Source organism: Camponotus floridanus, unplaced genomic scaffold (genome assembly GCF_003227725.1).
Source record: "Camponotus floridanus strain SB8 unplaced genomic scaffold, Cflo_v7.5 scaffold15, whole genome shotgun sequence".
Taxonomy (NCBI): Eukaryota; Metazoa; Arthropoda; class Insecta; order Hymenoptera; family Formicidae; genus Camponotus; species Camponotus floridanus.
This window is the reverse complement of record NW_020229270.1, coordinates 1,583,088-1,600,015: the sequence shown is the minus strand read 5'-3', so window position 1 is coordinate 1,600,015 and position 16,928 is coordinate 1,583,088. Positions and strand designations below refer to the sequence as shown.

Sequence of the window (16,928 nt, the reverse complement as noted above, 5' to 3'; positions counted from 1 at the left end):
TGGATGATATTACACACTGCGTACAGGATCAGGACTATATGATGAATGCACACGCGCATGCATAGCGCATCATTAGGGCGTTTCGCCGGCGGCGGCGACGCGTCGTCGCCGTGAATCCGCCCGGCGCTGAGGGAAAACGCGCGGAAAATGCGGAAAATTATATTCCTCGCGACGCGTCCGCGTGTTTCTGCGCGAAACGTGTTTGTTGCATACACACGCGACGCAAACAGGTTTACTTTATAAATAACACGCGGCGGCATTGAAACGATACCGCGTGGTGGCGATCTCACTCCATGTACAGTATTTCAATCGACATCTATAAACGAGAAATAATCGAATAAATTTTATCTAATCTATTTTCGAAAGAAGCGAATCTGAATTTTAAATCTGAATAATTTATCATATTTATATCGCGAGAAATATATTTTCGAATTTCGTCAGGGTGGTCCCCTCCGCAAGATTTATGTTAGTATTCACGTGAAGCAACGTGTCGGCAGCACGTGTCTCCCTTAACGCCCACGTTGATCGATGCTAGAGGGGGAAATTGTTTAATCGAGAAAAAGACTCTTATATAATGTATCGATGCCGATACGTTCACGCCCCCGCCATCCCAGAAAAGGGAACGGTTGTAATATAATAATAGCGAGACCTCGTGCTCGTATCTTAGGACCTGACACCGCGCCATCGTGCATCATAAGATGCACGTAATTGCGCCGTGATTGCATCCTCATTTTCATGCACGTGTGTCGATCAAGATATAAGCACTTGATGTAAGCGGCTATAAAAATTAGATTTCCACTCTACCGTGTCAAAGTGAGATCTGAATATCGTTAGATATAGGTGCAGCATAAGATATTAGTTTATATATGTATTATTAAATTGTATTAGTATTATAAGGAAATAATTTATCACAACATATCCTCTACTTATAACTTGAAAAGCAATAAATTATAGTTCTTTGTTTAGATATAATAGATAAAGTTGTGGAAACATAAGTAGAGAATCTTTCAACACTTTAATGACCAGAGATTTATTACACACATGTTATACTTTATTACATAGATTAATAAATTAATCTCAAGATAAAATTCTGATTATTTTATTGCAAATTTTTAGTACATCTAATCCAAAGATTTATATTCTGAAATTTTGTATATATTATATGTAATATATTAAAATAATTGATGTTAAACGATGCAGACATAATCAAAATTATACAGCATGCTGATGCTGCATTTATAAAGAATGTGACTTGCAATGCATATCATTTTATATGCTAATTTTCAATGTCACTCCTTTAAGATTTCTCCAGCAGTACGTATAAATCACACGAAGCGAAAGTAAAAGATATCGCGACTTGATTCTCTTGAAAAATAGAGCTATATTTTTTTAGATTGATCGATGTGTAAGGTTGACGAGCGACGGGTTGGAATAAATTATGTTAACAGCAGGTGCAGAGGCAGTGCGTGTCTCTCTCTCTTTTTTTCTCTTTTTCTCTCGTCGCGTCGAGTTGCGCGAAACGTCACGAGGAGAAAATCGGCGCGATGCGTAGGGTTTTAACCGGCGATAAATAACGATAAATTCCTCCCACGTACCCTCGAGAGAGAGTACGAGTGTATGAATACGCTCGTACGGCGATACCTCCTTCCTCCTCTCTCTTCGGGAGATAATTTCAATGGGCTCGCGCAGTGCGCCCGTACTATGCGCACAGCGCGCGGCACAAACGTGCTCGCGAAGCTGATGCATAAATACCTATAAATATGACACGGCGGGGCCCGCGGTGTGTAACGTCGCATATTAAATTACATTCTTAAGCAGCCGCATCGGCCGACAGTATGGCGCGCATCAAGTCAGCGGGGCTGATTAAACGCAACCACGGAACGTGGTGCATCGTCACAATGAGACGGACGAGGAGGGAAGAGAGAGAGGAAGAACGGCCGCATCAGCGAACGAGAGGAGGAGAGACGCTCGTTCTGTTCTGGGCATTCCCCGGAACGTGCAAGCCTGATTCAAACGAGTAGAGTTGCCGAAGAGATATGGACAAGGGAGAGAGGAGGAAGAATAGGCGAGGAATACGAGATACGGCGAGAGAGAAGGACGGAGGAGCGAGTAGGCATACACCACCGGAGGCTAGGGATGCTAATTATTCTGGTTCATGCGAGCAATTTGTCGAGTACTCGGGGAACGTATGTTTAATACCTGCGGGGCTCCCGGCTGCCCCGCGGGTATTTACATCTGCGGCGAATACCGCGGCCATATAACGCGGATACGTCGAGAATTATCCCGGGATTATACAGTGTGTGTCTTCGTGAGCCAGCGAGAAAGAAAGCGGGGCTCCTCCGTTTCTCCGTTGGCGGAATCGCGAATATGCGCTCGCGTACGTAAGGGTAGCAATCTTGGGACGATGTGCACGCGCGCGCACGGGGTTAACAGGAACCGCGATTTTCCAAGCCACGCTTCTCGGTCTTTCCCTTCCTCTCTTTCTCCCTTTACCGAGATGTGTGTTATCACGCGCGCGCGCGCACGTAGGTCTTCCATTCTTTTTTTTTCTCCATTTTCTCGACAGAAATTATGCGCTAGTCATTTCACTGAGGCTTGTATCTGGAATATTAGCGCAGTTCGCGGAACATGTATTTACGAGCGAATGCTCATGCGGGAACTGCGCTTCGATTGCGGAGGTAACATCGTCTTCACGCTTGACTTTTTCCTAGAATAATTTTTGATGGCGCACATAAGAGGAGAAAAATTAAATGTTATACTAATTTATAATCGTAATATAATATTTTTACATCGTTTTATTATGTCTATGCATTTGAATAAAGTCAATTCATGCGTGAATTGAAATAATTCGAGAAACGAGACGTAAATTTAAATTCATTTTTTACGAAATAAATTGAAATTAAATAATCCGAATATAAGCAATACGTGGATTTTGAACTCTTTGAAACCTTCTATTTTGATCTCCTCGCTTGTATCTCACAAAAGGATAAAATGATATTAAGGGATAAAATCTTCTACTAAGAACAGCATCACATGAAGGATCGAGAATTATTTCTGGATTACAGCAGACGCGTGCACTCGTAACTTTTCTAAACCGGGGCCCCGTTCGTTTGTAGTGGTGAAGGCTTCTCGCTAGAGTAGCAATCTACGGGATGCACGTGGGGTTAACAGGATCTCTACTTTGATTCTTCTTCCTGCTGCGAGGAAGATCGCTCCAATTTCACAGTAAGAACACGTGATATCAAGTCGCGGTTGAGTACTTCATCGCCGGAAGCTAAGATTTAATCGTTCCTTCGGGAGCACTCGTTACAAATACACATTCCTCGTAACGAGAAGGGAGCGAGATTTATTGCGCCCTACGAATATGTGTTATCATGTCTCGGCATAAATGTTTAGTTAATGAAAAACACGAGCTTTCGACGATCAGTCAAGATCAAGACGTGGGTTTTTCTTTGCAAAGCCTTGGGCGAAAGAAATTTTCTTTCTTTTCAGGTAAAAATTTTCTCAATCAAATACAAGTCGTGATCTACTTATTGATTTTCGGCTTAAACGAGATTAGAGATTTGCATAGTCGTCGATCCAGATAGATAGCTTCACAAGCTTTAATAATCGAAAATTGTTATTGCGAAAGACATTGTCGTTCCCGATGTCGAAAATCGATCTCGTATACTGATGAGCCGATAGAACTGGTTTATCGAAATTTCATGGGTGTGGTTATATTAAAATCGATTATGAAATGCGGCTGCTGAGACGGTCCAAGGCGTGAACCGCGTAAATTGTAAAATTCTAAGAAATCGGAATGAGATTCATTATATTGCACAACACCTTGCCGTGCCTCCTGTCTCTCGACACAATAATTTATTTGCTAAATGATGAACATAGACTCGATATTAGCGTTGCGCTAATTCGGTGCCTCTTGTATGTGAGAATCCAGGTAGAAAAATTTCTTTTCGCGCCTTCGCATAAGGAATGCAGCGTAAAAGACGGTTTTTGTGTCGACAAAGAGTACGGCTATTCATCTTTAAAATTTTAGTTTAAAGTTAACGGTTTGAAGGTAAAATTTATACGAAAATTTTATTTTTTTTTTTTAAATTGAATTGATCTGAAGATTGATCACGTGATTTTTTATTCAAATATCTTATAGTAAAATCTTTCATTACAAATGGATAGAAACAATGAATGCATTAATATATCATCAATCGCGGAATGTGTTACAAGGCTCAGCTGTCACGCTTTCGTTCCAAGAATTGCCGCTCGATTTTCTTAATAACGTAATTCTCGGCTTGTGCGTTACATATACATTCAAACGGACTTATGGTACGCCTATCTCCTTTCAAACCGGTGTTTACACTTGTACCTTGAACTCTGTTCCGATATGTAAGACGCATTTCAAAGCTATTACGCCGTATAAACGCGATGATGCTATCGATGAATATATCCGACTGCGTGATTAAAATCATGCATCTCGTGAGATAATAAAACGAGCGGATTACGAGTAAATAATAACGAGAATACATTTAAGCCTGCAAGTGTCTAAGACTACAAATTGTGGCTAACTAAGCGTCATAAAATGCAGTGGAGGTATTAAAGTGCTATCTTCATGAACAACGATTAGGGTAATTAAAACTATAATCTGTGAACACGCAATCGCGCGTAAACCGCCCGCAGTGTCGACCGCCTGGCAACGGTACATCGTTAAAAAAAGACATCGGAATAATTTGCGGATATCAGCGATGCTAAATCGCTCGTGAAAAACTATGAAAAAGTTAATTATATTCTCTCTCGCGGAATTTCTCGGATAATAAAATACGTTGCATATTTAAAAAAACTCTTGTCCGTAACTTCCGCTATCTTTTGAACCGTAAGTATCAAAAGTGCAGTTAATTGCTGAGAAAACTAAAGTCATACTCTGTGTGAAATAACACAATAGTAATCGCGAGAGTGTCGGCGAGTTACAGGGCACAGAGCCATGGACGTGCATTGTCTTTTAACGAGGTAACATGCTCGCGAGATATCCAGGTCGAGATAAGAGCTTTTAGAAGCTCCGTACATAGATCGGATTCTAAAAGCTCTTCTCCGTTCGAATGCAAATTGTGTTAGGCGAGATTGCACGCAAAGTGCTTATCGAAGTACGACTAATGCGAAACATACGTAAGTAACAATTAACGCGCATATTTTTTTATTTTATAACCGTATCCGGTACTTAAGGAAATAAAATACATATAATTGTCGACGAATGAGATAAAACTCGATGTAATGAAAATTCGTGAAATAAAGTCGAAAGTCAAAAATAAAAAAGCTGCAATTAATGATACTCATATATTCCGTATTTTTTACTATTCTTTTTTTTCTTTTGAAAGAAAGGAAATTATTTCTTAAATCTCTAATTCTCCTGAATTTTTAGAATGCAAATTATAATAGTTTATATCGTATGGAAGATCCGCGCGGTTGATGCGATATTTCGCTTCCTGTATCGTTCGTGTAAAGATTGTAGAAATGAGTATCCTCAATAGCTGCGAGACTGTTATCAAAGGACACTAATGTGAGGTGTAAGTAAGCGAAAATTAATGCGCCATTGAGTTTTTCATAGCCGCTATCCCGTCGCGATACCTAGCTATCGCGGAAGTTTGTATTCCTCGCTTAATACGCTAATTGACAAAAAACATGGCGGAATACGTTCAGTATATCGACCATTTAAACCCGATAGAACTTGAAATAGGCGAGTTTATAGATACGGGATCGAACGATTAATGTTTTTGATTAATGAATTTCGCAATTAGAATATTTGTTATATATTTAAATATATATTATTTCACGAAATTCAATTGTTTCCAATTTTATTTCTGTTTATATAAAATTAATGATTATTATTTTATATATATATATATATATATATATATATATATATATGTATAAAATATTTTTATGCATACATCAGAAATAAAATCGGAAATACGTTGATTTTATTTTCGCTATAAAACGCATTATCCATTATTACTCGCGTTATTCTGTCGGCTTGCGTTGCGGGAAAAGCGATCGTCTTCGTGTCGAGAAGAATTTTACGCAGTTTGCGATCGTAAACGGCATGGAAATACGCCTCTCGCGCTTTTAATACCGGCAATGCTGAACTTCCGATTTCGCATCTCCCTCGCGTTTTCGTGATTTATTCAAATCTAGAGGCGCGCGCATGAAAGAGAGCATAGATGAGAGAGAGCAACGCGTAGCGAACAACAAAATTTTACGAAATGGAGTGGGTGTGCTCGCGAACGTATTTCTGGTTGTAAATCAACGAGTTATGCATAGAAATGGCGTAGTCGCCACTTCCGCCCGACAGCGTTTAACATTTAGCGTTCCTCTTCACCCACTACTGATCTCCGACACTCCGAGTGACTTAAAATCACGCTCGAGGCTACGCAAGGCTGCGTGCAATCGCCGCTCGTGATGAATGATCCTCGACCAAGCGTACTATGAACTATTTCTAGCGTCTCGCGATTGGCGATGGAGCATATCGTTCTTTATTACTTATCGAGACGCGTTTAATTATCATGCAACAGTGGCTTCGAGCTGCGTAAACTCGTTAAGACTGCGTTTCAACGCATTCAAACGTAACGTCATCTGATGAAAGTTTAGTTTAATTGGGAAAAAAGGCGTGATATGTAAAAAATTATTAAAAAAATATAAGTTTAAATTATATACCATGAGTAAATAAATATGGTTTTAGAAAATAATTTATGTACAATATAAAATATGTAAAAAATAAAATACGTAGTTGAATTATCGTAAAACCTAATAGTTATAAGTCTTGAAAGAAAGTTATACTTTTTCATCGTAGTTTGCTCACTTTTATTACCGGTCGTTTAAGAGAAATTATCGAGTTTACCTTAATAAAATCAAACGTTAAAATGCAATTTCAATCGCTTGGGATGATCGGAGGAAAGAGAAAATCGATTCAAATTTTTTTCACAGAAAAAGAGATAGTGTGTCATAAGTTTGGCCGATAAAATCGTCATAATTTCGTTCGGATCACCACCGGAACCGTAGTCGATCCTATTTTTTCAAAGTGGCACTCCCACGTCTCGGCAAAGTCACGAGCGCGCTTTCACAGCATACTTGCACGACCATAAAGATACGTCCCTTTTCCTCTTTCCGTTGAGCGACTTTTATGAATCCGAGCGCATAAAGTCAGATCATGAACGGTTAATAGACAACTCGATCCGGCACAATGTGAAAGAAAACGATTCTGAGCGAAAGGTCAGAGGGGTCCAGTCGTGATGCGGCTTTCCTCGGGGAAATCCTCTCTCTTTAAAAAGCACTAATAAAGTTGCGCCAAGTAATACCAGATGTTGCGGCAACATTCCGCTTGTGCAAATTTCAATAATAACAGGACGATGGCTGAATGAAGGAGACGTAATGTTGAACTTAGTCGAGATTAAAGGTATAATCCATCGTCTTCCAGCACTGCTTATACTAAACTGGCATCTTCTTCCATACGTAAACACTCATTATCGATTAGCAGTGACGGTGAGATTACTTCTTGGCAATGTGAAGCGAAATGGAGTACAAAGTCTAACGTGCGAGGAACGACATGCACATTAGTGAAACGTAAAGAAAGGTCAACGTATATTGGCGTATGGTAGGCGGAAACATAGAAATTGATCATTCTATTCATTCACTTCCAGTACATCAGCGCGCACGATAAAATATACAAACATGTAGTTGAAAATAAATATTTGTATAAGAGAAAACTTGTATATAAAATGATGGATATAAAGTAGGGGCTACTTTGATTGAAAATAAAGTAGTAGGAAATTAAATCCTTGCGAAGCAGAGATCGTGCTCTGTCAGCAAGAAATATCTTGCGAGTTGCAAATTCAAAACTTGTAGGTTTAGTTTTCGAGAAAAATCATTCCCATGCAACTGATTATACTTTCGTGTAATCCGCGCACGATTAAGCGTTCACACATATACATTCATGGTCGACTAACGATTAATCCGCCCAACGTATTGACCAATGCCTTGACATGAATGCAAGATAACCGTGCAACAGACGGGGTTGTATCGGGATTAGGAGCGGACTTCGTTAGCGAGCGATTGTTACTGAATACCTGAAATATTATGAAATGAGGTAGAATTTCACATAATTTAAAAAAATTATAAACGGTCAAAACACATTCCGGTTACTGATGTAGTAATTGAAATAACTGCTTGAATTGTTTTATTATTACTTAATGCATCTTGCGATGCCTTTTTTTTCTATCGTTCTATTTATTATCTGATTATTTTTATATAATAGTATATGAATCTTTACTTTCTCGTGAATGTGAATTCTCGTTGCATTCGACGACGTAATTTCGACCCACGCCAGTTCAACGTATATGTATTTGTAATTTATGCAGCTTCATTGAAAAAAAGTCAGGCGTTATGCTAATGCACGAGCGGGGTATTATTCACGGCCGTATGTCACTGACCACCTACCCGAGACCACTGAATGTAACTGGATAATAATATTGCTCGTCTCTCTTATCGCGCATTTTTCTCTTTCTCTTTTCGCGCGGATAAAGATTAGATTTTCTGTGTTTCTTTGTATCGCCTATTTCGTTAGTCAGTGTTGAATTAGGAATCATCGCGGAATTCGTACATCTGCGAGCGCGTAGTCTCCAAGTACTACTGGGACGATATTAAATTATAATTCGCGGCACGCTCTACCGCGTTAGTTCATACTTTCCTTTACTATTTATAGGCCGACACTCGCTTCGCTCGTTCGTTCCTATTCCTTGTCAGCGAGAGCTACGAACCGACTTCGAGAAAACACACTGACACGCTCGCGAGCGCAATTACGGTCGTGAGAAATCATCCTGGCAGATGTAACAACGTGTATAAATACGTGCTGTATCGAGGAAATTGAAACATTTCTATGCAGTTTATGAGAGATCGTATTTTCCTGCGCGTTGAGTAATATCTGACAAACGTCCTTGGTAAATCATCACGACGCCGCATCGTCGTTGCACCTTACAAACTGTCAAAGTTTATGGGAGAAGGGGAGGAAAGGAGGAAAGAGAAAGATATCTAGCTTATAATTGAACTTTTCACATTTGCTTAATATTTTCTTGGAAAAAATTAACCTCTCGTAACTAATTTTATATCGTATCTTTGCGACTCGTATCGGTATTGATCAAACTTGAATACGATTTACTTCATTCTCTGTTTTCCAGAGTACAAATTTACTTTCATTGTTAAACCGCCACTGCCACCCACAACCATCTGTTACTTTCTTTCCGCGGGCTTAGGTTAAATCACCACTGTACTTACTACAACTTGGTTACATATGTACGCAGCTAGGCGTGGATAAATAAACTCCAACTCGCGCATGCATTGTTCGCTTCCTCAATTCTCGAGAAAATCTCGACGATGTCGTAAGCGATATTCGAATCGCAAAATAAGTAATGAGAAAATACAATTTGGGATTTATCGATATATATATATCCCTCGATTGCCAAATCAATTGGCATGCGTTGTGAGTAAACGAGTATATCGCAAATAATATTTTTAGATTTAATTGGGAAGATAAAATATATATTTTTAAATCTTTCACAATTATTTGCGAAGAAATCTTTCCAATTAATCCATCGATTTGTAACGCTGCGTACATGTATATTCTTACGCAACGCAATCGTTTTAATTCCAGATCGAATTTTCGATACAATTCCGCGAGCATAATCGATCATCATGCACGACGTGATCGATACATCGAGTCAAAAGACCGGAATGCGATAGGCAATTAATTCCGTATGCTTTGGGCGACTTATTAATCGCGTTTTTCATTAGATTTCTTTTTTAATTATCAATTTTAGACGCGTAGAAATATTAAATTTAATTTTTACAAATCTTTATTAACGAATGAAATAAAAATTTGCCTTTGAAAAACTTTATGATTAATAGAAAAGACGGATAATTATTAAAAATTTTTTTTTTTAATTATATATATATATTTTAAATCAACTTTACATAAAACGTTCGCTTGCAGAGAATCTTTACCAAGTTCCATCGCTTCCATCTACTAAATTTACTTATAAAGATAAGCGTAAGAGTATAAACAAATATACAGTATAATATCTCAAGTTGTACTCACCGGGGTAGCCTTCCGGGATGACTATTTCCGGTCCCACTTTGACATCGTGACGGTAACGATGCATCAGCAGCGTAGCTGTGACTCTGAGTGATCTCTGCTGTTGCTTGTACAACAGTATCGGCCTTCCACCGGCACCTTCGACCCTGACCACTCTCGGCAGTGAGAATCTATCCAGGAACTCGCGCAACGGCATAAAACCGCCGCCGGAACCCGCGGCCTCGGCGGTCGCCTCTCTCGAGCTCGGCAACGAGTCCTCGCCGGTTCCGGTGGCCTCGCCGCTCGACAGCGTCGAAAATTCACCACTCGATGACATCGCGGCACAATTTCGCTTTCACAGTATCTCGTGTCAAATCTTCTCACGGTTTTTTTTTTACATTCCGCTGCTCGCGATATGCGTTTCACGTTGTCGTATCAAAATTTTTGATTTTAAAAATGCCCCAAAGCGATTAGATCAAATGACCTTTTGTCCGCATGCTCGACGAAGACACGACGAAGATCACTGCCTAAGATTGCATGACATATCATTTGTTTAGATTTCTTTTTATTAATTTAAAAAAAAAATTTGGTAGAATTATAAAAATTGATTTATAAAAATATAACTATTAAAATCTCGTTTGAATATATAATGTAGGAGAAAATATTATAGTCTTTATCGAAATAGTCACTACATTATCTAGAAAGATTTATAATGCGATGAAAAAGCTCCGAGGAATTAATGTAGCGGAAGGAACGATTCTCGCAATAACACGAGCAGCTAACTTGCTTCCTGCTCGTATATAACGATATGCACCCAGCGATGTCGGAATACAAAGTGCATTCCTCTTTCTGCTCCTCCCCTTCCCCCTTCCCCCTTCTTCGCTATGCCTCAACCACCCCCGATGGAATTCGTCTTTTCGCGAGGCATGACAGTCTTGATGCACCAGCGAACCGTGCGAGCTAATGAATGATTACACTTTGGGCACTTTGACGATAATGGTGATGATGATGAATTTATGACGATGATTATATATATCTCCCCTAGCATACCAGTGCGTCGCCACTGGTGTTTGCCTTTCGGACGAGCGACTGGTTCATTGCCGGGGAAACGTGAGCAGAATGATGAGGCATGCTCTGCTACTTACGAAATGTCACCTTTGAAGTGGCAACCGAAATGTGACACAGTTGTAACAAAAAGGGGATAATATATTATTATATAATTAATGAATAGAATTATTAAATATTACTGCGTATTGCAATCATTAATATTTTTTTAATTTTAATTGATAATTAAATTAATAAAATTATACTAGAATTTTATTTTATCAAATGATTTTACTTTCGCGTTTTATAATCTACTTTATTAATCTATTTTAATATTCTCTTGTGGTCGCCTCTCAAAAAATTCTTAACGCTTAATCTTATATTTTCTTTCGATTACAAGTTTTCGTTTCTAATTCGATTTATCTTTCAATCGTTCTTGGGATTTTCGTATAATTAGGGACGATGATTTGTGTCTATTAGCATCTCCTAGAGCGACGTAAAATATAATTTATTCATGCTCGCTGTCATACGCAGTCCATAATGTACTTTCTTGGGTGACTTGCACCTGTGACATTCCACGGCTTCGCGGCGATACTACGTACATCGCATACGAATGACGAGAATTAATATTCCACATATGTAAGATATGATGCGCGCGGAGACTCTGGGCATTATCCGCGGTTCCGGTCATGAATACACATGAGATGGGGGATTCTTTTTTTGTAAACTCGCGGCTCCTTCCTCGTTATTCGCAACAGAATGTTTCATCCGCGAAACTTCTGTAATCGCCATGTAATGGAGTTTTAATTACCTGCGACTAAAGCGACCGTGACGAAGGTATCGTGAATTATTACGACAGCTGAATATGACGCATCTTAATAAACCTTCGATTTTTTTATGTTCATATTTTTTTCCTTTTACACGTTTTTACATTCGTTCGTCCTACGCGGATCTTTCGCGTTAGTATGCGTAATGTACGCAAGAAGACTTGCTATTCCGTTCATACGCACGATCTTTTTCAAAAATCGCGTTCCTCCTTCTTGCCACACACATACGTTCGCAACGAGCAATTATGTCTCGACCGAAACTTTCAAAGAGCCTCGCGACTTCAAGTGACTGTGACGGAGCGTCTTTCTTCGTTTTGAGACTTTTCGATTTCACTCTCCGTCTTTTGTTATTGTCCGCTATTTAAAAATGACATTCATCACGTGTGGGACAGCTGTCAAATGTCAAAATGTCCACTTTGTCGAACATAATGTAAGTAGACGTAAAACTGACAAGAAACGACAAGACGAATTGCGAGAATTCTCGATATCAGATAATTAAGCTACATTCATATTGAGTTAAAAAGTCTCGTCGCATTCTAGTGCATAATAGATCGTGCGAAGTGAAAGTGTAGATTTAGCAATTCGCCCATTAGCGGCTATTCTAAGCTGAAAATGTTTTGTTTTCCACGCGGGGTTACTGCAGACGTCCCTGATGTAATTTTCCTACAGAAGACTTATCGTGCCGCCAAGCACGTAATCCTGGCAGCGATTTTAATCGAGCTTATGAAAGTTTCTTCATTACGTGCAACTTTCTAACGATACAATGATTAATTAAGTACCAGGAACAAAGCAGGGAATTTTAATCATTGCTTTAATTTAGGTAAGATAATAACGTTTCGCGAGCGAGGTCTACTTTAACACAGTGAAAGTTCGAATCCAATATTGAAGATTATCGACAGTTATTAAATTTTGCACGCTTGCAAGGCACGACGAATACTGATAATTTCAAGAATTATAATTTAGATTCTACGTTGCAGGGTCTAATAAAATTTAGTAATAAGCATGCAATATATAATCTTGTATGAAGGATAAAAATTATCATGTTGCGTATGTTTTCTATCCTCATTATTCCGTGTCTGAATACACAAACAAGAATAAGAATAATGATTACATACATAAAGGCCACTTTAAATATTATAATCCATTCTAACGCTGTATATCCATTAGCTTCACGATTTTCGGAGCACGATCGAGCGCGATTCGAAACAAATTTGATCCCATTCACTGTAATTATCCTTATCACTCACCTCGTCGATCATCTAAATTTAATGAAAACTCCCTCTAAAAATCTATTAAAAACGTCCGTACGAGACATTTGATCCACTCATGTGTGCAAATAAAATTGATGCACACATCGAGATCGCGACACAGATCTGTATCTTCATAAAGATATTACGAGAACACCTCAAACAATCGACTGGACGCTAAAGTAAAAAATGGAATCGTTTGTTGAATTTCCTCGCGATTTAAACGCGATCCCGTACAATTTTCGATACTCGAGCCGGGAAAAATTTTCGCGAGAGTAACTCTCGACTCTTCTCGAGAGGTCGGATGTACCTCGACGCGGTCGAACCGGCATTGATCGAGCGATCGATCGATCGATCGAGATGCAGCTGCGAGAGAAGCGCGACGAGGAGCGCCCCGACGTTGCGGACGAGATCGCGCGACTAAAGCTCGCAAACCGCAGAGACGCGGTCGAGCCGTGTCTCCCCACTTCGAGATCCCCAGTTCAAATAAACTGTATCGCGCAGGCTCGCAGTACTCTCGGGAATCTCTCTCCGAGTTGTCAAGACTTTGCTTCCTTTTTTTCTCCCGCGATCCCGCGACTCCTTTCCTCGATCAGTTCGATACTTCCGGTTCCGTACGGATTTCATGATATTTGCGTAATGTCCACGCACTGAGAGAATTTTCGATGAAATGGTAATTTCGACGTGACAAGAGAATCTAGGTTCTACGTAATAAATTTCTATATATGTAATCATTTTATATTTAAGAATTTTTTTATATCATAATTGCTTTGTTTTTTAGAATTATTAAATCGTGGAATATTAATTTTTGAATATATTTCAAGTTTTTACAGCGTGCGCGATATGAAATATAATATATTTATATACGTTGTTGATATATTTTAGAATCTCTCGTGAGATTTCTTGTATAAGACTCTTGTATGATCTACATTTCTCTTATAGTTTTTTCTTTTAATTTATTTAATTTTTTTTTTCAAACTGATTTAGAAATGTCGACATTAAGTCCACCCGGTTCGATCGGCAGTCAAATCACGAGCGCGATATTTGCCCGCGTAATTAATAATTGCATATATTATGCAACGTGCGCGACCAATTACTGTGCATTGGTACCCCGTAATTTGAAATTTCACGTTGTATTCGTGATATCCGTGACCGGTAACGGTGTAACCTTCGTGCACCTTCACGAACTCGCGAACTAGAATGCCAAGATCATAGTCGCGCGCCATTTTTCGCCGCGCTGAATTTCTCACCGATCAACAGCACATCGCGACATCGCTGCATCCAACGTGCATCGTGTCTCGCGTTGTCCGAGACGTCCAAGACAGTCGGCAATTACACAGACGCGCATAACAGTTAATATCGAATTATTATAGGTATCGAGGTAACTCGCCGACTTAAATGGCTTACGCTGTGTTTGCCATATGTTCCCCGAGCAGATGGCGTGCCACTTTCCGCGAATCCGCGAGATGGACCGCTACGCGGCGAATTGCGTAACAATGATCGCCGACGCGAATCAAAAATGTAAAAGCTTCCTTGCTACTGTGGTTTTTAACTGTATTCGAATAAGTGGGCCACGTTGGACTGGCCTTTATTCGTTTGAAACTAGCTTCTCGTCTGCCGGAGAACGACGTCCTCCTTTTGCGGAAATTATTATTTTATCACGAACTTATTCGCGGCATGAATAAACTCACAGCGTTAATGTACTTAAGAAAGGTATGTCTCCGATAAGTAAGGAATTTTAGTGTCATATGGCTGTTCCACATTTCCAGAATAAATGTGTATCTCGATTATATTTGATATTTTAGTTGTTTTGTTGATAAACTAGGTTGAGTTGATGAGATGAAAGCTTAAGATTTTTTAGATTTATTATATTTTTTAAGAATATTTATTACATATATATTTGTATACTTTTAATTTACTCTCTCGTAATTATATTAAAGTTTGAAAAATTAAACGTAAAGACAGTTTACGCGTGGAGATTTTTGGCTTTTGGATTTTGGATAAGCTTTTTTTGCGCTTTATTAGCAAGTACTTTCACATGCCTAGTTGCACACCCAACTATCCGACAATTATTCTGGAATGCAGGAATATTAATGTCTATGTTTAGGGAAGAAACGTTGCGCGAGTGTCATTGTCTCTCGTAATTGTCGCTCTGCCGCAAAATGATTATTGACTCGAGGAACGTTGATTACAGCGACGAGGCACCAAGTATCTCATTGTTTTCTCCACGCGGTGCACCATTAATATCTTTTCGTTCTATCCTAGCCCGGGGTTAGAGGTCGGGAGGAATGTCCGCGTCATAGACCTGTCGTAGACGTTTTGAATTTCATCGGGCGATTGTATGCGTTTTGTCTTCGATAAAAACAAACGTGCCCTGCATTTACGATGCACGATGCATGTCATTTTCTTCTCGAACGTAAAAAACGGCACACCGTCATGAATAAATAATCTTAACAAGCGATAATTTAATCAATTTTTTCCGTCAATATAATAACGAGCTTTATCATGCAAATACATCGCGATGTCAACAATTTTTCTCGATGACAAAAAATCGCGAGGTGCGATTTGCGAAAGAGTTGATGCAACCATCGCGTGATAATAATTTTCAGATTGGCACGGCCGGCTAATTATTTCTACTTATCCGTTGCGCTTCGTTAAGTAACTACAATTTAATTTGCCGCGCGCGGGGTCAATATTCCTTAATATTCCGAGTATAGCGTCACGGGTCTCTCACTACTGCAGACACGGTACACGGAAGCATATCGTACATCGCTGCAAGACGGATGACCTTCGGAAGGTCAGCGCCTTTACTCCTCGCTGTCGATGTGGATACCACTGTACTCGTACACGTACGGCGTACATACATATATATTCTCTCGTAAGGCACGTGCGACGAAGAAAGAAATTAATGGAAATTTTTACGAAATGTAAAAAAAATGCCAGGTCGGTGTAATGACATGGAAAAGCGGCGGTTAAATGATACCAACCTTTCTTCCGCATGCGTACCTCGTCATTAAGTGACTTGAGTATACCAATCGTTCGCTTGGAATGACTATCACGCGATTGATTAACGGCCGAACGATACTCGAACCGATCCATCGGTCGTTGTCGTTATAACTGTTTGCGTTGGCGAATTAATTCGCGAATTAACGGCGCATTGTTTCGCCAGTGTATAGCACACCGAGCTCTCACGACCGGAACCTTTATGTAAACGTTCGTGACTGGTATCTTCGAGACACCTCGGAGATGATTGCCGAAGGATATCTGCTTCTCCTCGCTTAGTCCCGTCTAATTAAAGTCAGGTAGCGGTAATCGTTGCACTAGATTGCCTTCACGTGTACATCGTCATTTGTTATTTCCAACTGATTATTATGCTCCTAACTTAGATCGCGTTCGGTTACTTATGTTCGAAGAAGATTGCGCAACAGAACTCATTATGGCTTCTTATTGCAGATTATGAGGAAATCAATATCGATAATTGCGATAACTTGTACTATTATATGCATCGAATAGCATAATGCTGGAGAATTTTGCCTGCATATAAAATGCACTGATATAATTCTGCGCTTTATTATATACACTGCTCTTCTAGATTGATGTAAAGTTTTTCTTTAAGGCAATAAATTTTCTTTTCGAGAAATATAAATATAATTAAAAATACTAAATAAATCTTATAACATAATCGTTATGATTTGTGATATATTG

General features: G+C 39.3%; 1 protein-coding gene across 4 annotated transcripts in view; it reads right to left on the bottom strand.

The window, feature by feature from the left end:
• LOC105254831 overlaps positions 1–16,431 on the bottom strand; it is a 47,478-nt gene extending 31,047 nt beyond the window's left edge. Inside the window, exons 1-2 of one of the 4 annotated variants that reach the window (XM_025406610.1) lie at positions 16,211–16,431; positions 10,130–10,632 (exon numbers count right to left, since the gene is read on the bottom strand). In XM_025406610.1, the coding sequence (XP_025262395.1) occupies positions 10,130–10,442 (313 nt within the window). In that variant the 5' untranslated portion in view covers positions 10,443–10,632; positions 16,211–16,431. Of the gene's footprint in view, positions 1–10,129; positions 10,633–13,091; positions 13,636–16,210 lie in introns of those variants that run through there. The other 3 variants (XM_025406609.1, XM_011263750.3, XM_011263751.3) reach the window with 3 other exon arrangements.
• Positions 16,432–16,928: the final 497 nt, after the last annotated feature.